This window comes from Carassius carassius, chromosome 45, assembly GCF_963082965.1.
Source record: "Carassius carassius chromosome 45, fCarCar2.1, whole genome shotgun sequence".
In the NCBI taxonomy this organism is placed as follows: domain Eukaryota; kingdom Metazoa; phylum Chordata; class Actinopteri; order Cypriniformes; family Cyprinidae; genus Carassius; species Carassius carassius.
Genome location: NC_081799.1, coordinates 16,667,566 through 16,691,354, shown reverse-complemented (window position 1 = coordinate 16,691,354; position 23,789 = coordinate 16,667,566). Strand labels below are relative to the sequence as shown.

At 35.9% G+C, this 23,789-nt stretch overlaps 1 protein-coding gene across 4 annotated transcripts in view; it reads left to right on the top strand.

Annotated features, from left to right (window-relative positions):
• Positions 1–23,789, top strand: part of LOC132127695 (opioid-binding protein/cell adhesion molecule homolog) — a 197,453-nt gene that overhangs the window by 25,493 nt on the left and 148,171 nt on the right. The window contains exon 1 of one of the 4 annotated variants that reach the window (XM_059539691.1): positions 13,273–13,541. The exons of the other annotated variants lie outside the window; for them this stretch is intronic. Within the exon in view, the coding sequence (XP_059395674.1) occupies positions 13,481–13,541 (61 nt within the window). The 5' untranslated portion in view covers positions 13,273–13,480. Of the gene's footprint in view, positions 1–13,272; positions 13,542–23,789 lie in introns of those variants that run through there. 4 annotated transcript variants of the gene reach the window in all.

Here is a 23,789-nt window from a genome sequence, read left to right as displayed (position 1 = left end):
TTTTAGAGCTGAAACAACGAATCGATTTAATCGATAAAAATCGATTATTAAAATAGTTGTCAACTAATTTAGTCATCGATTCGTTGCTAAATAACTTTTATTGGACGTAAGTGGCTCATTTCGTGCATATTTCAAATCTGCGGTGACCAAAGTGTGGCAGTAATGAGCCACCGGAGGTTTTACTCAGCCAGTACAGCAGGAGAAGTAGCGAATAGCCAATAGCTGGCCTCGTTTTATGTCACGTGCTTCCCGAACAGCGTCTCTGCAGCATTTAGCGGGATGTGGGAGACTGGGAGTACTTTACTTTGAGCCTTCAAAAAAGAAGAGTAACCTGTAAACTCTGCACTACTGAACTGTTTAAGGGGACGTTCACATATCGCGTCTTTTGCGCGCTCAAGTTCGTTATTTCCAACACCGCATCGCATCGAGTTAAAAACATCTCAACTTTTCAGAATGCTGCAAGCGCATCGCGGGTCATGTGACAAGAACTAACCAATCAGCTTCATCCTTTCCCGTAACAACGTTAAAAGCTCAGTCAAGATGAAAGGAACAGCTGATCATAGTTGTATATGGATTTCCATTTTGAAATAAATTTAGTAGCAGAGCTACTGCAAGCGATTTTTTGAGCTGCAAATCCATTTATCCTTTGCTGAAATTTCCGCGTCTTCAAGGAGAGAGCACGTCATGGTTGCTTAGCAAAGGCAGACGCCTCAGGGGCGCTTCTGCGCGAGCGCTTTGGAAAGAAGGAGAAAGCGGTGCGCCTAGCGTTTTCCACGCGTTTTTAGGCACGATATGTGAACGGCCCCTAAGACTTTTATTTGTGCAGATTCTCCAGTACAATGTTGTTTGCAAATGTTTAGTCGTAAAAGCTGATAACATTGCTTTTTAACAGTTAACATTTAAAGCTTTACAAACATGTTCTGTGATCAGTTTGTAGTTTTCCAGTTCAAAATTCAGTCGTGCAGCCTAATTATGACTGAATGAGAGAGGTAAATGTTTAAAGATATTTGAAATGCACTTTTTTTCTAAGTATTCACTGCTCTTTTTCACACAGCAGGTTTTTTGTGTGTGACTGTCCAATTTTTTTTTTCTGGACAACCTTCTGATGGATTTTACTTTAAATTGTGAGTTCCATTCAGGTTTCATGCCACTGGCACTTTATTCGAAGGATTGTTTACAATTTCACAGCAAAAGCTATAAAGCTGTTTCCCAGTAAATAATAAAATACAATGCACTGCAATTTTATTCTGTTTTATCCTTATTCTTCGTGAAAATATGTTCTGAAAGATTCCTTAATAAGCTTCGTTCGGGATGTTAAACTACTTTAGGAGCTCTAAGGACTGCCATGGTGAAAACATTATTTTAAATCTCCTTGTGAAATTTGCTAGAGTATGGGTCAGTGTTCTGATTGCAGAAGAGTTCGACAAAGGATTACTAACACAATAAAACAACTCCAGGTATATTTTTGATTAGGATATGACAGTGCAAAATGGTTAAAATCTCTTAAAAATCTATGCTGAAGGATAAAGACCATTTATTAATAATTTACTTGGGGGGGAAAAATGGAAAAAACTAAAATATAAGTACATAAACCGATTAATCGATTAATCGTAAAAATAATCGACAGATTAATCGATTATCAAAATAATCGTTAGTTGCAGCCCTAATTATTTTCTGTGGTGTATAATATAAAGTGGCTGAATCAAGCACAAAAGCTTACTTTTATTTCCCACAAGGACACAGATCGTTGGAGGTCCAGTACTTGGCTTTTGTATATATATATATTTTGTATATATATTTTTGTATGGCAAAAAAAAAACGATTCAAGATTTGTCTTAAACACATCCTATAAGCTTAGAATCAATGTACAAACAAAAAAAAATGAAACATTATATTGACAACTGTAGTTTTAGAGGTCAACTTAAAACGTAAAAACAATTTCAGTTCAAAATGACTAAGAGTATACTAGTGTGACGAGTGGAGCGGGGCCGAGAGACGTGGGAACAGAGCAAGGCCGGTGGAGTGATTGGAGATGAGCTTGACCCACCGGTCTTGAATCCCACGGAGGAGATGGAAGGATATAAAACTGGAGCGACGACAGTGAAGGACGAGAGAGGACCAGGCCTGGGCTTTAGTTTGTGTTTGCTTTTTATTTGTGCGCATCAGTCGTCTGTGAGGGGCTGACAAGCTGTTTTGTCTTTATTTTATTATTAAAGTTTGAATTGATTGTCTGCCGGTTCCCGCCTCCTTCTTCCCGATGATTATAAAGGTTTTAATTCGTTACAACTAGTATAAAATGTTTAATTGAATGTAAAATGTGAAAAAAAACCCTGTAAATTAAATAAAAGGTTTTAGCTTTCAGCTGAAACCATAATGTGAACATGAAATATCAAACATGCAGCAATAGGTCTTTAAAGGTTTTAGCATTTCATTTAGCTGTTTTTCCATTGTTTTATATATAAACATGCATTTTATGGACATATTTTACATGTTTTGCAGCATCTTGCACATGAAACGCCATTCCAAAAATGCTAATCTCAAAATCTTTAGTTTTTTCCCATTCTGCTGCCCACACGCTGCCCTTTTCCCCTCATGCTGTTATTTAGTTTTTTTCCTTGTATATCACAAAGTATATAATGTAGTAAGCATGCCATTCCAGACTTACTATTTTATTCCTTCTTGACAATATGAGTTACTGTAATATTAGATATTAAAGGGTTACTCCTCCCCAAAATTTTGTCATTTTGTCTCTCCGCATTGCCGAGCTTACACTTTTCTGTGTCAGCTGCAACACAGGGATACATTTTCTATGTGTATTTACGCTTTGGTTTGAATGAAAACAGCACATCCGTGCAGCATGCCTGACACAGAAGAGCATATGTGCTTGCGTTCAGCAGATATTCTCCAAAATGGCACTATGGTGATGCGGAGAGACACAGAGGAGACAAATTGTTGAATAAAGTTGTTATTTTTGTTTTCTTTGCATACAAAAAGTATTCTCGTTGCTTCATAACGTTACGGTTCAACCACTGATGGCAGATGGACGATATCTTTATATTCTGACGATGCCTTTCATACCTTTCTGGACCTTGACAGTGTATTTTACTGGTCAGTCAATGACAAGTCACAAGCCTCCCGGTTTTCATCCAAAATATTTTAAATTGTGTTCTGAAGACGAACAAAGCTTTTACAGGTTTGGAATGGCATGGGGGTCGTGATTAATGTCAAAATTTTCATTTTGTGCTGGAGTATTCCTTTAACAGCTATCTACTGTATCTTAAAGATAATTTGTGTTTGTGTTTGATCATTTGTGTCATTTGTGTTTGAATTGCCTTGTTGAATTGTTGTGTGTTGTTGTTGTATGATTATGTGTTTGATACACAAAGATACAGTCACCAGATTCACTCTCTGCTTTGCCACATGATGCCTCTTTACAGCACAGATTCAGAAAATGCATATTGATTCTAGATGACTTTAACCGTGTGCTGTGGCAGTCTAACCTGAGCATTATTCTAGTACCCTGTGAGCATATTGTAGACTCTTTTAAATTCTTGCAAAAGTATTATTTATTTATTTTAGTTTTGCTCACAGAGGTTTGCAGCGTTGAAATATTCCCTCCCTACAGCCCAAAAGCTGAATATGTTAACTCCCTGAGCAATGTCTACCGCCCCGACACTCTACCCCCCCCCCCCCCCCCCCAATTTTCTCTCACCACCCCCTCAGTTTACACCCACAATGCTTTGGATTTGCAGAGACTGATTACTGATGTATACGATGGAGTGGCTGAATCAAGCGCAGTTTCAAGAGCTGGCTTTTATTTTCCACAAGGACACAGATCATAGTATTTGGCTTTTTTATTTGCTAGTGCTCATTTTTATAATTTTCTTCTTTAATCCTTCTGAAAATCTTGGATTAGGTAAATTATTTGGCTATCATGTGGATATTTGATTACTTTGTCTTCGAGTTAAATTATTCACCCCTAATTTTTTTCCTATTTTTTTTTTCATCCACAAATTTTGATTATTCTTATGTATTTCATTTCTTTTAATGCAAAAACAGTTTTTCAAGCCCTAAAAATTACAAAATACCAAAACAAGGTACAAAAACGATTAAGATTGATAAAATTGTCCATGTAAAATTAGTGTTTCAACCTTAATTTTATGAAGCTACGAGAATCATTTTTGTGTGTGAAGAAAACAAAAATAATGACTTTTATTCAATAATTTCTTCTCTTCCTTCCTTACCACGCACTTGTGGTTCTCTTGTGAATGCGCATCAACTGAAACAGATGAGAAGAAATAGTTGAATAAAGTCATACTTTGCTCACAAAAAGTATTCTTGTACCTTCAAAAGATAACGGTTGAACCACTGATGTTTCATGGACTATTTTATCTTTGTCTTTGTTGTCTGGGCCTTGAACATGTCAGTTGCATCGCTGTCTGCAGGGGCAGAAAACTCTGATTTCATGAAAAATATCTTGCTTTGTGTTCCGAAGATGAACGAAGGTCTTACAGGTTTTGAATGACATCAGGGTGAGTAATTAATGACAGAATTCTTATTTTTGGGTGAACTATCCCTTTAAGCAAAATTCAGATTATGACAGACACTGAACAAATACCTATTGGGTGAACCAGTGAGTTTCCAAATTAGAGTGAATTCACCTAAAATTAAAATATGCTCAGGCTTTCCAAGATGTAGATGAGTTTGTTTCTTTATCTGAACAGATGTGGAGAAATTTAACATTACATAACTTGCTCATTAGTGGATTCTCAGTAGTGAATGGGTGCCATCAGAATCACAGTCCAAACAGCTGCTAAAAACATATGTTTAAAAAACTGTTCTAATGAAGAAACAAACCAATTTACATCTTTGTTTGCCTGAGGGTGATTACATTTTCATTTTGGGGTGAACTATTTCTTTAACAATCTGCTCACATTATCGAATTGAAGTGTTCTTCACACAAAGCTATTACTTTATTTCATTTATTTTATTTTGTTTTTCATTTTTGGAGGTTAACACCTCAGCTCCTCTATTCTTTATAAATCGCTTTAGAAAAAAAATCGTTTCCTGTAAGCATAAATGTAAATGAGAGTTGTAAAGAAATCCAGAGCGGAAAATGTAAATTATTTGACTCCACCATCAGTGTGAACCCTTAAGGAAGGAATCACACACTGTCACTGCAACCACCACATAAAAGCATTTAAACATAAGTAACATGTCAGGCTACGTCATTTCAAACAACCGGGTTCAAGTACACAAGTTACTTTTTCTGTAAATAAGATGATGTTTTACGATCCTGGGATGATGTTTTTCTACTTTCTATAAGGTTCGTCTTTTTCATTCTGTCTCCCCATGTGGATTCATTTTGGTATTGGTGGCATCCAAGCAGTCAACACTAAAATTATTTCCATGTCTGAATGATTTATTTAAATAAAGTGAATAGTTCACGTTGTGTAGAAGGATTACTGACAGCTGACAATACTTTAATCTATGTTAGGGATTTAGAGTGACAACTTATTGTTAACATACTTTAAAATTTATATTCAAACAATTGCCATTATCATGTGCACTGTATGACTAAGGTTTCACAATGCTTGTTTTGCACTGTTAAGATGAGATAACTGTTTTGAAATGAATCAAGGAGGGGAAGAATGTGAAAAAAAAGGATTTATTAACCATGGGAAAATATTAATTCTTCTAAGATGTCTTATTAGGCTGCCAAAACTGTGCCTTTACAATTACATGTTCCATCTGCCTCTTCCTCTTGCCAAATTAATTTAGGCCACTTTTGCTAATGCCCGGGCATTCAGATGACAAACTGGCAGCATAAGCAGCAGGTAGAGGCTGCAGGAAAGAGGAAATAAAGGCAGACCCAGAGCTTGCCTTAAATTCAACCTTGATGAGACTGTTTGTGTAACTCCAGACAAGGATTTTCAATTCAGATGCTAAATCTTAATCATTCTGACGACAACTGAACCTGTTATTTGAGCATTTTACTATTTCACTATTAACATGCCAGATGGATCATTATTTCCAAAATTATGTATTTTTATTTATTTTTTAATTATACAAATGTGTACTGGATATGTAAAAGCATGAGGCTTTCGATTTTATTTTAATGGAATAGTTGATCAGAACTTAAAGTTAACATTTCAAAGATCTTTACACATGTACTGAACACATCTGTCAAGCCCAAAAAAGAAACTGTATTTATTTAAAATAAATGTTCATTAATTCTTTCTTTCTTTCTTTCATTCTTTCTTTCTTTCTTTCTTTCTTGTATTTCACTTTTTTCATACAGTAGTCATACAGTAGTTTTGTGATTTTTTTCTTATTTTTTTATTTTTATTTTTTCAAAGCTATGGGTTCAAAAGACTTGGAAATACTGCACATGCATCATATACTGTACACTATTTATTTATTTATTTATGGACTCTATTCTTTTAAATTTAAATAGATTTTTAAAACTATATCTTTATGATGATTGTTATAGCTATTGTCTTTGGTGTGAATGGGCTGTAAATGTTAACAATATGTCATTTGTTGATTGAATTATTTCTTTAACTTTTGTTCCAATTATTAGAGTCAGTTTGTGCTGGTCATTCTGTCAGTCTCTTTTTGTATGCATGTTCTTATCATAATCAGGTTGGAGAGGCTGGTGCCATCTGTGTTACTGCTGGAGTGTAGAGTTAATAGCCCCATAGTAGATTGAACTGAATTGAAATTTATTTGCCAAGTTTATAAACTCTACAAAATACAAGTATCCCATACCCTTAAAAAAAAACACTGTTGAGGATAGATCAAACGCACAGCCCTGAAGTCAGCTCGAAGAGCTTCTGCACGGAGCCATGTCCACATATTCTCAGATGCACACAAATATACAAATGCAATGCTGCTTTGCTTTGACGGATGCTGGTCAATTTGTGGCTATTAACTTAAGCACAAGATGCACAGCATGACTAACCCTAGTTCACCAACTAACTCACAATGTAATACACATTGTGTTATACGCTTGAGTTCCCAGTACGGAACTTCATGGAAGCGGTAATATTGTCTTTCTTGCTCTAGCCAAATTGAAAAATGCTGGTTCCAGTTTGCATTTATTTAGATGACTAACTTCTAAATAAGAATATGTAAACAAATTCACATATAATTAAAAAGTTTGATTTATAGATGACTCCACAGTAACCTTTTTATTTACTAGAAATATTTATTTTAATCCTTTTATCTCCTACATACAGAAAAACTGCAACAAACTGTACACTTAAAAAAATTAAGCCTTTTTTGAAAGATTTATACAGTTGAATTAATAGAACAATTATTTTAAATTCAAATAATCAATTCAATCTAATGAAATTTTACTATTAATTAGATTGTGTGAATTAAAAAAAAAAGATAAATTATTTTTCAATGTAAATTAAACAGCTGTAATGTAACTCCATGATTTCACGATTGCATACGATGCAAAACATTACTGTTTGTAGTTTTGATGATGCTTTTATTCATAATGATGAAGTCACAAAGTAAAGATATCTGGGATTTATTTTTAGAAGGTTGCATGTAGACCTTAACATTTGACACACAAAGAAATGGTTACGTCAACAACAGCTAAAAATAAAGACAAAACAAAAAGTCAGCAAACAGTGAACCAAACCTATAAAAGTACCTGCATAATTTATTCATGCTGCATTTTATTTCTGATGCATGTTGGGAACTCACAAACCTTTGTTCAAACTAGTTCTGTTTGACTTTGGTTTATAGCTTCAAATGATTTACATTTATTAGTATTTGTGACACAAAATGTCCTGTAAACTGGAAAATATGCAGTTGCTTATTTTAGAGTCTAGTACGTTACTCCAGTGAGGGTGGAGTCATGTTATCAGAGTATTTGATATCTGTTAAAATAAAACAGCTGCTGGATTATGGACACAAGTGTCATATAGCCAAGGTCACAGCAGGTAAACCGCTGTGTGTGTGTTTGGTCAACACAGAGTTTATTTTTAAATCAAACCTTTCTCATCCCACAGATGTCTGTAATGGGTGTGGCATTTATTAAACAACAACAAGTGATCTCCTCTTTGATACGCCAGTGTTTTGACTGAGATGGCAGAAATCTATTGAATGCAGCATCTTTTGGTAGTAGACTTTCAAAGGATTTCAAAGATCAAACACTTTTAACTGAGATCTTCACTCTTTAGGCTTTCATGTCTGGGATATTATTAAAATATTTGGGGTTACTCGAGGGTTTAAGTTAGGGATGGGCGTTTTCAACAAATTTCACATTCGAATATTTGAGCTCACAAAAAAACGAATATTCGAATATTCGTTTATTTAAATTAAGTTTAATGAGTCAGACGTTATTTTTCAGCAACATTTGTTTTCGTCATTTTGAACAAGCTTACAATAAGCTTGAACATTACACATCGTGTTTTGTAGCTGAAAACCTTTAACAATGTGTGCAAACAAACAAAAGTACAGATTAAAAGCCTCCTAGCGGTCTAACCCTAACCCTAACCCTAACCTTAACCCATAATCTGTGTCTCATATTGACGCTAGAGGGTGCCATATGCGTAGGATGTTGACGAAATGTCAAGAGTGTCATTATATGACGCCTTGGGATGAGAATGCGTTAGAAATACGGGCATGTAAACATGATTGGGGGAAAGTCGGCTCCTTAGTCTGTTAACAATAAGGCCGGCCGTGGAGAAAACGCGCTCTGACGACACAGACGTTGGCGGGACTCACAAATAAGGGTCTGCTAAGCGAATCAGTTTTGTGAAGCGCTTAGTGTTTTCGTTTACCACTGAATGGGATCCTCATCTGGTGGAATACATGGCTCCAGCAAGAACTGTTCCCACTCGTATCGGCTGGACTCTCTGTAATCATCGCTGGAGAACTGGCTCAGCCTTTTCCGACGAGTGGGCATTGCATCCGCTTCATCGTGGCGACTGCATCCGCACCACTCGCATCAAGGAAAATGTTCTGATAATGTTCAAAAAAGATTTTTTTTCTTACTTCTCTCATGTTTTCATCGAGAAACCTGAGATGTTTGTGCCGAGGGTCTAGGGCAGACGCGAGAAGAGGAGTTTTCACTGCATTCTCCAAGTTAGCGGTGTTTATTCGTTGCTTGAGAGATGCTGCAACAATGTTCTTGGATCACTTTCTGTGATTCTCCACAGCATATTTGAAGTACTGTAGAAGACCGCAGTTCTTTTAGGGGGCGTTCACATATCGCGTCTTTTGCATGCTCAAGTTCGTTATTTCCAATGTAGGCGCGTAATAATCTCATAATGGAAGCGACGCGGTCGCGATGCGCACGCGGTGCGACGCGGTCCCGTTTTTTTCCAGGCGCGTCCGCACAGCATCGAGTTAAAAACATCTCAACTTTCAGAATGCTACAAGCGCACCGCAGGTCATGTGACAAGAACTAAACATTCAGCTTCATCCTTTCCTGTAACAACGTTGAAAGCTCAGCCAAGATGAAGGAACAGCTGATCATAGCTGTATATGGATTGCCATTTTGAAATAAATTTAGTAGCAGAGCTACTGAAAGCGATTTTTTTGTGCTGCAAATCCATTTATCCTTTGCTGAAATTTCCGTCTTCATGGAGAGAACGCGTCGCCTCAGGAGCTCTTCTGCCCGAGCGCTTTGGAAAGGAGGAGAAAGCGGCGCGCATAGCCTTTTCCACGCCTTATTAGGCGCGATATGTGAATGGCCCCTTAATCATTCATTAATTATTTTTTGCTTGCATACACCTTCAAATATGCCGTGGAGAATCACAGAAAGTGACCAAATTAGGTTTTATTGTGAACTTTTTTTTTTTTTTTTTTTGCGAAATTCGAATATCATTTTTATTTATCGAATAATTAGAGCAGAACGAATATTCGAATGGTCGACTATCCGTGCACATCCCTAGTTTAAGTGTCAGGTTCAGTTAGATCAATTATTTCATGACTGGGGGAATGTGTCAGTAGTCCAAATGTAAGGATGAACTTCTCAGGGCCCCAAAAGAACCATGAAATTTCTAATTGATTTCTAATTAATTCACTTATTATTATGTTAAGAATTATTAGAAGAATTTAGGGACATTTTCGGTCTACTGTGGATTACTTTGGTTACTTTAAGTTATTTGAAGGGCAAGTTAGTTCATAATTGTATTGTTATCTCAAATAAATCAATCATAAGCCTAATTATGTGTCATCAGTATTCTGATTATTGAGCAGTATTAATCATTCAAAAAGGCTTGTCTAAAACCCTCAAAGAATATGTCCTTGTCAAATGTTAGTAGCACGAACATCAATTATGATTCATATCAGGACCGCAAATGGGACACTGTGAAATTACTATCTAGTTTATCTGCGAAGTTTGCTTGGTGCTGTTACTCACGGAAATACACTCTTCCCTTAAAGAATGGAAAGGTTTGTTGGCATCACATTTTGATGTACATCAATTTGATAAGCTATTTACAGTATGAAATATGGACCATATTTCCAGAGTGAGTTATTGTCATGGGGTGGCTTGCGAATGCACTATTGCAGTTAGCTTCTTCGGGACACTGCACAGGTAGGGCAGATTTTGAATTAGCCAGACAGTTGCACCATTAAAAATGTGCAATAGGGTGACCTTGCCGGATTTGATTTAGTGTTTGGTTAATAGTACTTGCAGTGCAATTCAGACTTGTTAAGAGCTCGGGTAACATTTCGATTAAACCCTCTGCTTTTTCTCATTTTTAATTCATAGCATGCCAGGGCAATTAATATTCAGAGAATTCACAACATTCTCTGGAAGTGAAATCACACTTGAGCAGAGCAGGGTGGAAGTGAGCATAGGAGTCTAAAGGCATAAGTGATGCAGATTTTCCACTGACAAACCATGAACCCTGAGGCACAACAACAAACTATTTGTAATTAAATAATCTTGTCCTGTTAGATATGCCAGCTTAGAATACAGTAAATCAAGGTTGTTTGTGAGGTAAGGTCTTTAACAAAATGTACTGTGGAAGTACTATGGTGCAATACCATGGTACTTGATTGATTACCATATTTGCAATTCATAGTAACGTGCACCGAGGTTGTTTTTCAAAGTGGTTTCAAGTGAGGTTAGTTGTTAATTTAAAGTGCTTCCACTTAAATGTAATTGCAGAAGGCAGATGATAACAATTCAGCAAAAATTTTGTCATCAATAAACTCAATATTTGCTATATTTGAAATTATAGTTGTTGCTGCAGTCTTTTTCAGAAGTTTTATGACAAACTCACTCATCTGGATCTGTGCCAGTGTGTCTTATATAATCTAGCCCCACATGGCTAAAAAGTACATCAAATATTTGTGTATGAAGACGGTGTGATTGAGTTATATCCTGGACTGCGATCTAAACACAAAACTCTTTTTGAGTTGTCAGAGCTGTGCCACTGTGGATAGTCCACGTGTTTGTGTCACATAAAAGAGCTGCTGGGCTCTCATGGGAACACAAGTTTGAAGTCCTGATTGCATTTCCCCCTCTCTCATTTTGGCTGCTGCTTTAAAGCAGGAGGTCCCAGCTTGTTTCGTCAGCTGAACCTCTGTGACTTAAATTATTTACTTAAAGTGCTACCTGCATTTTTAAGTTACTGTATAGTATCTTTCACAATATGTTTGTATGCAAAAAATAACGATATTTAAACAATTTACAATGCTGAATGTTTTTTTTAAAGCTATGCATTAAAAATAAGGTTCTATTAGTTAACGTTAGTTCATAACTAAAATTAACTAAGCACCAATTAATTTGTTATAGTATTTATCATTCTAAAAACTGGCTAACCGTTCATTGTTAGTTCATGTTAGTTCAGGTCCTTAAAATAATGTTTACAGAAACTTTTAATTTTTGTAATGTATTAGTAAAATCATTAAATAAGATTAATAAATGCTTTACATTTGTTTTCCATTGTTAGTTCATGTAAACTAATGTACTATAGTTAACTAATTTTAACAAATGAAACCATTTAATAAAGTTACAGCATTTTTTTTATCATACAACACAAATTATCTCAATTAACTAATTAAACCCCCTGTATAATTTAAATATATTCATCTATGTATTTATTTATGTATGTATCTTGTAAATATGTATTGTCTTGTAAATACTGGCAGAGATGTTCAGAGCTTTAAATGTTAAATCTTAAAATAAATAAATAAATAATTAAAAAAAAAATACAGTTTTAAATTTTAATGTCCAGTTCTTACCAACTACAACTTTTGCCTCAAACTCCTAATTGGTTGATTCTTAATAGTTAGGAAGGTAGTTGTTAAATTTAGGTATTGGATAGGATAAAGGAAGTAGAATATGGTCATGCAGAATATGTGCTTTATTAGCACGAATAAACAGCCAATATGTTAATAACAGACATGCTAATAAGTAACTAGTTAATACTGAGAACTGGCCCCTATACTAAAGTGTTACCAAAATGTCTAGTGCAGTCAAACGTAATACACTTATATTTAGTATATTAATATACTTTGTCTCAAGCCTATTTGTCTTATTTGTTTATTTATTTATTATTATTATTATTATTTACATATTTGTATTCTTAAAAACAAATAACAAAAAGACTAATTAAAATCTCATTATAAAGCATATTTTAGACAATGTCATTGGCTTTTCATTGACGTTGATCTTTTGGTGGTCTAGAGAGTTTATTCAGACAGATATAGTGATTGATGTCATTTGAAATGATGATAAATGGTTCTGGGAGACATTTTTTACATCACAACATAATTGAACAATAATTAGATCTGTTTTTGTTTATTCAGATGCATTGAGATGCACATTGTTAATCTTTGCAGCCAGAGATTTACAGAAGCAGCCCAAGGTCACCTTGAGAGTTTTGTCAGACTAGTGATGACTATCAGAGCGAAGGGACTTCAGCGTCTTGGCATGGACCCAGTACTCAGTGTTGACAGCAGGCAATTACACAAATAAGAAAGTCATGATCTTTAAATAGAACCAATGTAATATAAGGGAACAGAGCAATTCTAGATGTGTCTGTCAGTTTGTGGTGACAGACCAAATATTAGGAGGCTGGCCGCCAGTTTTATTGAAGATGCTGCTCGGCTCATTCTCTCATCTTGCAGAGCTTTGCATTAGTGGTCAAGTCAAATCATGAAAAAGAGAGGCATCCCTTGCAGAAACACAGCCAAGAGTCTCATCCAATCAGAGCTCTGAGGGGGCGGGCTGTTCCCTTCTGCCAGCCCGCTGAGCGCGCTCCGCTTATGAAAATAATCAATGGGAACTCAGTCTCTCTGCTGCTTTAACTTGTGCTGGATTTAAATTGCCTCCACTCCACTCCATGTCTATCCAAGGGTGAAAATAAGCCGTTTTCTGCTGTAATTACCCGGTGATCAAAGAAACAGCAAACAGAACACAGGTGGTTGTGTTTCTGTGCAGAAGAGCAAAGGAAAAGGAAGAAATACCAGCTGCTGCATCCAGAGAACAGTTTGAAGAATGTGCAATCCTGCCTGCTTTATCTTCACGGTGTGGCTGATTGCTCTGCTTGTCTATCCAGGTACTGTTATCATCTGCTTTGTGCATGCTCAAGCTGGGTAGACGATATTTGCTTAAACTTAAACTGGGATATCGGGGAGGGTGGATGTATTTTAGGAAGTAAGCAAGTCTTATTTAAGCATGGTGCATTTCAAATGTGATCAAAGTTGCAAGAAGTGGATTCCTGCCAGGTGGGATGCTTTAGAGGTTGCATGCAGCGTGAGGGAGAATTTTACCCGAGGGACATCCCAGAGGAATGTCGAAACTCACTTCAGGTAGGCTAATCGAGAATGGCAGTGGAGACAAACTGAACGGATCAAGCACAAGCCAGCACGCAGTCCCCGTTTACTCACTTCCATGAGTCACATCAGAGGACAAGGAGTGCTCTTTTGGCATTTCGATAAGCTTATATTTACAGGTTTTCAAGTAAAGGCGGAAATTTAAATGTCTTTTTTTTTTGCTATCTGTACTTTTGATTTAAAGGAAAGTACTTTTTATATGGAGGATTTATTTAGGAGTGATGTCAGGGCATATTGCATCCTTTACATTTTAAAGTCATTGTAATGGTTGTCTGAGTTTATGTGCAAGTGTTTTTGAAGGTAACAAAAAACTAGGTTGTTATCTACAGATTACCTCAGGCAAAATATCGGGATTTTTGCTACAGGGACATTTGAAGCATTTTAAAAGAGATTTAAAAAAGAAGAAAAAGGCATGTCACAATAATTGAAATTTGAACTTAAATTTCTCTGTGACACCGCATTCACACAGAAACGCATGCACAGATCAATATTCAATTTGAAAAGAAGTAAGGTTTCTCTCATTGCAGTAACCTCTTTGAGAATTGCTGTAATGATTGCAAAAGTAGAAAACTAACAAATAAAAGCAGATAGTAGAAAAAAGTCCTACTATCAGGGTCATTATGCTCCATTCACAAAGGTCTCTTTATGTGCTGCGTCATATGATTTAATAAATTACCTCTTCCTTCCAAGTTGCCTAATTAATAGACTCAGCTAGTGGCTTAGAGGGGTAAATACCTCAGGACTGGAGCCACCCGGTTTGATACTTTTAATCACAGGTGGTTGTTTGCTTTGACTTAATTAGCAAACTGCCAAAATGTGTTGGCTAGCCATCAAACGGCAGCCCCTGTTTGATCACAGTTAGGCCTTGAGCTGTTATTTAATTTCATAATCAACGGTAACCAAAGAAATTATATAAATAACTGTGGAAAAGAAAACACTTGGATCATTGCTTTACATATAAAAATCAAGTCTTAATATCGATTCTGGACTAGCTTGACTTAAAAAAAAAAAATCCAGATCTTGATTCAACAGGTCTTTAATACGGGGTTATATACTGTATGTGTAAATAATAATAATAGTATGTAAGATAGTATGTAATAATTACATTTTATTTATTTATTTATTGATTTTTTTCCTTCAGAAAGGATCTTAAAAGGTTCAAATCGTATGCATTTCCCTGTCGTTACCGTTGATGTCACAGTTCAGTGGGTCACTAGTGTAGGATGTTTAGTTATGTATGTATTTATTTATTTACTTATAAAGCAGACAATTGGCTCAAAGTTCTGTTCCGAGGTTTCCTACCCCTGTCATGCAAAAGCAAGTGAGATAAATGTGAATGCTAACTGATCCCTCTCCAGTATTATCGTGGTCTCCTCACACTATATAGAAGACATTTTTAGTGACATCATAAGATTGTATTTTTTCCACCCCAATCCACACTTTCCTAACAAACCGCTTTGCATCTGAAGATTAGAATTGTCTGCTCTGTCTGCGTCATTGTGTAATCAGTTTAAGTTATGCAACCATGATTAGTCTAGTCAGATCTGTGGTATTGTAAAACTTTGACTAAACTGATACTTGTATACCAGTGTACATTCCTGAATAAAATGTTGACCATCTGAAAACCAGTATTTGCTTAAAGAAGTTTTGCCACTTAAAGCATGTTATTTTTAAAGTCTCAACATACTTTTGAGCAGTAAACTTTGAAGGCCCCCATTAAAGTGTAATTTTGATAGTGGTACAATCATCCCTGTTGTAACTTTCAGGCCAGTGAGATTGTTCCACCCACAGAAACAATAGCCTTATTGTCAGCTGTAAACAATATAAGTAATTCATTATGATTGACAGCTCAGTGCTTCTGAAGACGTGTGTTTGCTCCCTCAGCCTTTGGAGGCATAATGAGCCTTGAAATAACATCTTTCAGGCACTCAGAAACATCTTACAGAATCACTCTGACAGAGGCTGATGGTAATATATTTATGGAGTAAACAAAATGCAGATTACTGCTTCTCAACAATATCAAAGTCTAAGATAGTGCAGATGACAAGACCTCGATCCAAACTTCAAATAAAATGTGATGTACTTGGCATGCTAGTTTCCACACATGGTTCTGTAGCTGGCCCAGACTTGATCCAGAGTCATCTGGTCAAAACTTTCTCAAAAATCAATGGTACTGATGGATCGAATGACTTTTCAATGACACTGTACACTGTGCTAAATATTTTGCAGCTGTTGCAGGGCTTCACTTTACAGTTTTTGATTCTGTATTAATGGATCTATTAATCAAACTGGCAGCTAAAGGACATATGCGTTCTCACCATTCCAGTTTTCACTTGGTTTCATGAGTTTTGTTCATCAGCAACAGCGAAGTGAATAAGTGTAAGAAAGTATGTGAGAGTTATGCACAAAAAGCCGTGATCACTTGGGATAAAAGACTAAGAATATTCAGTCAAACTTTATTTTAACGTCCAATTCTCACTATTAACAAAATACAAACTATGACTTTTGCCTCAATAAACACCCAATTTACTGCTTATTAATAGTTAGGTAGTTGTTAAGTTTAGGTATTGGGTAGGATTAGGGGTGTAAAATATGGTCATGCAGGATAGGTGCTTTATAGGTACTAATAAACAGCCAATATGTTAATGATATGCTAATATGCAACTAGTTAGTAAGTATTGATCCCTATACTAAATTTTTGCTGAATATTCATATTCAAAGAACTATGGACCAAAGGGCATTTGTTGTTATAGCCAGTTGACATCTTCATGACCCTGAGATAAATGGATTTAGAAATACATGTTATACATACAGTACATACATATATAATACTGTATGTATACAGTACATAAGCTGTATAGAGTACAGAATTTATGGTGTCACTGTAAATAAGGTTTTATTTTATTTTGTTTTTCTTTGAATGACTATGAACTTTCTAACATTAAAAACTACTGAAACAATTTTTTTCATGTTTATTAAAATTTTAAATAGTCTTTTTTACATTTACATTTAGTTATTTAGCAGACGCTTTTATCCAGATTGACTTACAAATGAGGACAATAGGAGTCTAAACAACAAAAGAGCAACAGCATGTAAGTGCAAATGACAAGTCTCGTTTAGCCTAACACAGTACATGTAACAAAGTGTGTGTGTGTGTGTGTGTGTGTGTGTGTGTATATGCATGTATACACATACTGTGTACTCACACACACAAAGAAAAACAAGTAGATAGAATAGAAAAAATAGAAAGCTACTTCTAGAAGGCACATATCTGAATAAATGAATTTAGGTAAAGGGGTGCAGAACCAGTGATGGTTTTGTAGACAAACATTAATGCCTTGAATTTTATGTGAGCAGCTACTGGTAGCCAGTGCAAATTGATGAACAGAGGTGTGACGTGTTTTCTTTTTGGCTCATTAAAGATTAATCTTGCAGCAGCATTTTTAACAAAACATATTTTTCTTTCATATGTGTCCCAAACCTATGCTCGGAACATCATGCGAGGACATCCTCTGGGGTAGTTGGTATGCTCTGAGAGTGTTGTCTAATGCCCCTGTTCTACTGGGCTGTCATTTAAAATAATGTTTGTGTGACCTTGCCAGAGGTGGTGAGTGCCCCATGACAGATTCATCCCTTCCTTTCATCTGACTCAACTGAGCATGTGCATATATGTTTTATGTGCACATAAGTGGCAATTCAGAAAGCTCAGCAAAAAAGAAAAAGAAAATAGCAAATAACATTGCCCCAGCCTCATACCTACTACAGACAGATAAACATTTGTTCACTCATCCTTGCACAGTCCATGCCTGGAGGGGAGGGGGATGCAGGCGAGGCAGACTGGCTTGCCGCAGAGCCTGGTGTCCATATGCCATCATGAGAGCCCCGTACCCTTCAAGAGTGGCATGGTTTGTTGAGCTCTGGTCATTTGGTGCCCAATCTACTTGGTTGGACACAGCTTGGGCTGGACAGTTTCTGCTCTTGTGGAGGTTAAAGCAATTTTGAAGGATTGTTTGCAGATAATGCGCCCAGCATGTGGCTTCCTGTTGTCTGCTCTCTAGCTGTCCAGATTTTCACAAGTTTAGCTCCATGCAGATAAGCCCATTCAACAGAAGGAAGCAGGCTTCATCGAGGTAGACACGGCCTGCCACTGTATGTCATTATTATTTTTAATATTTAATAACATATTCTGTTGATACTCGAGTCATAGCTAAAAAGCAAACTATTCTGAAAAAAAAACCTTTAAAACAATGAGCTCTCCACTGCAAAACATTTTTTTTAATTGCCCATAAAATGTCTTAACATTTTTAAACCAAGTGATCTTACTTGAGAAGCATAATTTTATAAGACTTTGTTCTTTTTTTCAGAGATTATACAGTATGTTGCTTTATACAATACATATCTCCTATATAGGTCAAAATTTAAGGAGGGCAATAACAGATTCAGATGTTACTGGTCACTGGCACTGGAATAAAGAAACCAGCGGTTGCCAGATTAAATACTTGCATGCAGCATGCAAATACATTGCCAGTTTTGTCGACTGATTTTTCATCCACAAAGACATGCAAAAGTCTCTTACTTAATTCTGTAAAAATCTTATTAAACCCAAACCATATAGATGGTGCAAAAATTTTAATTCTGTCATCTTTTTTTGTTTCAAAATATCTTTTTGGAACGATTTGTATTGTACAATGTGTGTCTTATACAAAATAAATAAAGGTGACTTGACGACACAGGGCACTGTAATTTTAAGTGTTGCTTTTACTAACAGGTTGAATGTCAATGAAGGACCGCTTCATTTCCGTGTATGATGTGCACACCAGTTTTCCATTTGTGTGGTATGGTGCAGATGGCAGGAAGGGTTTTAAAGACAATTTCTGCACGAAGGCCTTTAAATGACAAAAGTACAGAGAAAGCACAAGTTAACATAAAAAAACTAAGCTCACAGTTTAAATCTTTACAGTCTTTGTGGGGATCTATCATTTGCACTAAGAGACAGACTAAACCAGTTTTCACTCAATTTGTGGCAATATTTGCAGCTAATGTGAGTAAATTTTACCACCCTTTACCCTTTGACTGATTTGGACTTGTAGGGAGGAACAAAAGTACACTGAAAATGAAAGGAAGCTTTGTTGGACGTAATGCGGCAATACAATTATTTCACCTCATTTGTCTTTTTTCATAATTTTTGGAAGTCATAGGTCTAAGTAAAATTGAAAACTTATGTATCATTAATTTAAATAGGTTACTTACCTTGAAATGTTTCAGTTAACAGGCAGAAATTCTATTGTTGCAATTTTTCTTTCACGGAAATGTCCATTGTCTAAAACATAAGTATAAACACATTTAGTACAATACATGTCAATCAATCTAGCTTCATAAGAGAAATTGCTGTAATTATAGGGTATTCTAATAAATGCATAACAATATTCAGTATGAATAAACCATTAAAACACTTTTACTGTACAATTAATTAGTGCTGGTGCGCTAAGACGGATATGACTGCTGTTTTACACTCCCCTCTTAAAGGTTGGCTGTAGGAGTAATGTTATGTAAATTTGGGGCACTGGTATAAATTTTCGCTGAAGCAGCGGATTGCCTCACGACTGCGCGCTTTTCTTTCGTCTGGGTTTTGAACTTTTATAACAGAAAATTGCAGGTTCATTCAAACGATTCTCACGGAGTCTGTTGACTGTCGCATGACTGATGTGTGTGAGCTCAGAGCTCGCTCGAGCAGCTTCATTCACTGGTCCGATCCGATAAATGGTCCGTGCGGCTTTTATAGCTAATGATTTCGTCAAACTTTCACATTTCACCAGACATTTTTATTAACTTTAAGTAATACTTGTCTGAAAAGTTTTGCAGCTAATCTTTTAATGTATTAATGCTCGCGAACAAACAGGAATAGCATTCATTTACAATCGATCTGATTCTCTGGGGGAAACAAACGGACTCAAGGGAATTAAAACTTTAACATATAAAAAAAAATAATTAACGTATCAGACACATTACTTAATGTTATAACAGTTATATACATCATACAATTATATTAACAGTTACTTACCCTTTTGCTGCCGCTGATGTCCGCGCTGAATCTCTGACTGGACCTGCTAAAATTTGAACGGAGTGAAGCGGGAAACATATTTAACCCAACAGTTGGGATATAACTAAAAATAACCCAACAACGAAAAAAAAATGACCCAACAAATTTTAAGATAACCCAACACATTGACCCAATATGTGTAACCCAATGGTTGGGTTAAAAAAACAACCCAACGTTTTTTACTGTGTACGATGCCAATTTGCTCTGTTTAGTAGAAAGAAGTTTTATACAGACTTGAATACAACTCATCCATGATTAACAAGTTTTTGAATTAAATCATTTGACATTGATACATTTTTGAATAGTTTGGAAAGATCTTTTAGTTTTATTTATTTTAGAATATGCTACTTTGTTCTACAATGGTTTTAATAATAATAATAATTATTATTATTATAATAACTATAATAAAAGACCAAGTCAGTCAATTGCACAACATTAGATAAAAAAACTGAGAAATAAAAAAAAATTATAATTGAGATTTATTATAAATAAATTGAGTCATTAAGTAAATTTTTATTGAAAATGGTACAAACTGTTGGTATTTTAAATATCTGTTTATTTTCTCCTTGTTTGTTATTGACACTCCTTGCCCTCTATGTAGAATTGAAGCAGATTGTCTTTAGATTGTTAATAATTTTCTCTTTATTAAGCAACAAACATCTTTTGTGGAATTTTTAACTAGGTTTGTACTATTTAACATCTAAAATAACTGAACGGTATGTGCACCGCAGTCACTAGGAAGATGAGACCTGACAAGCATCAACCAAAGCTTTTTTCTCATTAGGTGCATGGAAAAAACATGTTTCTAGTCTTGCTATTAAATGCACTGTTAAATGAATAAAATAAAAAGAGAGGTCAGTTTTAGGCCAATCTGTGAGTGCAGCTGATCCCTTATTCCTACAGCTGTCAGTTTGCATTTAGTGTTTTATGGCTCTTGGGTATTCTGTCAGAGAGACACAAACGGCCACTGTGACTGGACGAAAGCTATTTTTCCAGGGCAATCGGCACAACATTTGATGTCATTGCTCTAAAAAGGAACATCTTCCAGCAGGCAATGTCATTGGCTCCTTTTTGTTTGGTTTTGTTTTAACCCTAAACAGTCACTATATAATTAGGGACAAATGGAACCATGTCATCTGTTGCGTTGTCAGGGGATTGCAGTGAACATAATGCTGTTATCCTTTGTCTTGTTTATGAAATACATCATGTTAAATGCTACTCCTAATTCCCTCCACTTAATTAAGATTCAACTCGTTCATTGCTTGATTTCACAGTCTAATCACAAGGGATGTAGGTCAGTTTGTTGCCCACAAATTTTAATGCGTTTTTTCTTTCAAAACACAATAATGTATTAGAAATAATGAACAGTCATCCTCTCATTTCAAAGCATGTTTCAAGTCCTTGAAAATCATTCAAGGATTATTTCTTTTCTTTTCTTTTCTTTTCTTTTCTTTTCCTTTCCTTTCCTTTCCTTTTTGTTTTGTTTTTTGATTCGCTATATTTTTTCTTTGCTCTTTCTTTTTTGATTTCCTTTCTCACTTGCCTTTTTCCATATCTTTTGTGCCTTTTCCTTGTCTTACATTTTATTTTCTATCTGATTTTTTCACTCATTTCTTTTCTTTCCTTTGTCTTATTGACATGTCTTACATTTTCTTTACCTGTGATAATTTTTTGTCATTTTCTTGTCACTGTCTTATTTTGTGTTTTTGTTTATTCCTTTTCTATTTTCCTTTCTCTTCACTTCACCTCTTCCTTTCCTATTTCCTGTCATTTTTCCTTTTCCATTTTGTTTCTTTCTTTTTTTTCTATCTGATCAAGAGTATATGCGGATTGATTTTGTTTTGCTACACTGGAGTACAGAATAAAACATTCTCCAAACTCCCAAACCCACCATATGATAATTAGACTAGGATATTCATGTTAGCACCATCTGTACGCAGTGACGAAACTATACAAGTCCCTAAGTCACAGGCGGATGCTGTCATTTTCCCACCAACCTCTCAATCTGTAATGTCTCATTTGGTAACTGCCCAGTGAGGGAAGGATTTCTAGTTCCAGATATGGAGCATCCAGATGTTCACCTAACTCTCAAACTGTTTGTACTCATATAAATAATGGTGAGTTTTATTTCATGACAAATGCTGCTGCAGTACAGAACAACATAAATACACATAGAAACACACTTCTATTGATCGACAAACTGTCTTTTGTCTGCAGGGAGGGTTGAAGGGGAATGAGCTATTAGGGTCACATGATCAGTGTCTACTGTAGAATCACTGTGAAGATGGAGCCCAGCACTCAGAAGGTCATTGATTTGATCTTCAGCGCTGGAGTGCTGACACTGTTTAAGTCAGACAGTAAAAAAAAGTCCTCCTACTAGTCTTCTGTCTTCAACAAAGTGCATGACCCCTGTCTGCCCAACGGCTGTTGCAGAATAGCTGATTCTATTCACCAAATGCTCTGTTTGTTAGTGAATGCATCCATGCAAAGTAACGCAAACATAAATATCAGTGTCGTTCACCTTTAACCAACCTTGAAAGCATTTACTCTTTTATATGGCTGGCGTAAGCATGTGAAAGAGAAACGTTCAAGTAATCTGTTTTGGAATTCGAATTTTAGACACACAAAGTGTTCAACTAAGGGTCTTCAAATCTCCTTTATTATTTCCATAGCTCAATACGCCTCATGAATGTGTAACGAGGCAGCCGTGCTCAAGCAAAAGGAAACACATTTTGCCTACTCTCAAATGCTCACTGAAGTGAGGTAAAAATGCATTTTAATATGCAATCTTCTAGTAAGTGCAAAGTGATCTGTATTTTCTGAATCTAAAGCTGTGGCCTTGTTCATTTCAAGCAACTGGAAAACATGCACCATGTCAGTCAGTTCTCTTTGCACCTCGTCCCCTCGGGGAATGAACATGCGGCATAGCTAGGGCATGCTACTTGCTCTGAATCCAAATTTTCCTTTTAATTAATGTGAATTGGAAAAGTGAGTTTCTGTGACATAATGAGGCCACGAATGTTTGATTTTAACACCTCAACTGCAACTCCAAAAGCTTTTTAGTGCAGGCTGGGTTGTTTTAATGGAATGTTTAATCTTTCGAATTACATATTATGTTGTTACCCTGGTTGTATCAAGGTTTGTTGGGAACGGTTTGATTAATTATGTTGGACAGATACCTGCAAAGACCTCTGACTGAAGACCTTGCCCCATACTCACGTCAGGGTCACTGGTATTGCACTGCCAGCTCTAGCATTGATTCATTATGCTGGACAAATAAAGAGGGACCTTCAACTGAACTGAAATTGCCTCAAGACAGTAACTCGGTTAGAACAAGCAAAATGGCTGTGAGGAAGGTCTGCGCGACCTCTGCCTTCATGTTCACAGCTGTTTCTTTCTCTGAGCTATAGCGAGATGTAACAGAAAAAGAATATGACTCAAAAAGAATGTAATATGAGTGCATGGGAGGCACAGAGCATCCAGAATCTGTGGAATTTTAAATGTGCACAGCTTTTGGGTGTTATGGGAACTGTAATGTTAGTCAAATAGACTGTCTGGAGTACCATATAGACTTATGTTGAGAATTCATGTTACAGTTTCATTGGTTGCTTCTTCCACCTACTGTACATATGTCGTCTTTAGTTAACCTCTGTCTCTCTAGCTAATTAAGAATGCATGCTTTATCTAATATAACCACTATTGTCCAGTATACAGCGTTGTGTTCTGTGATGAGAGAGCTCTCCATATTTTACTTCTAGTGGACAACAAATTGTAACGCAACAGTCTCATAATTGTGCAACAGTAAACCATGATGTACTTCATTTAACTGTAGTTTATTTGATTGCAATACTTTTACAGTATAAACTAATGA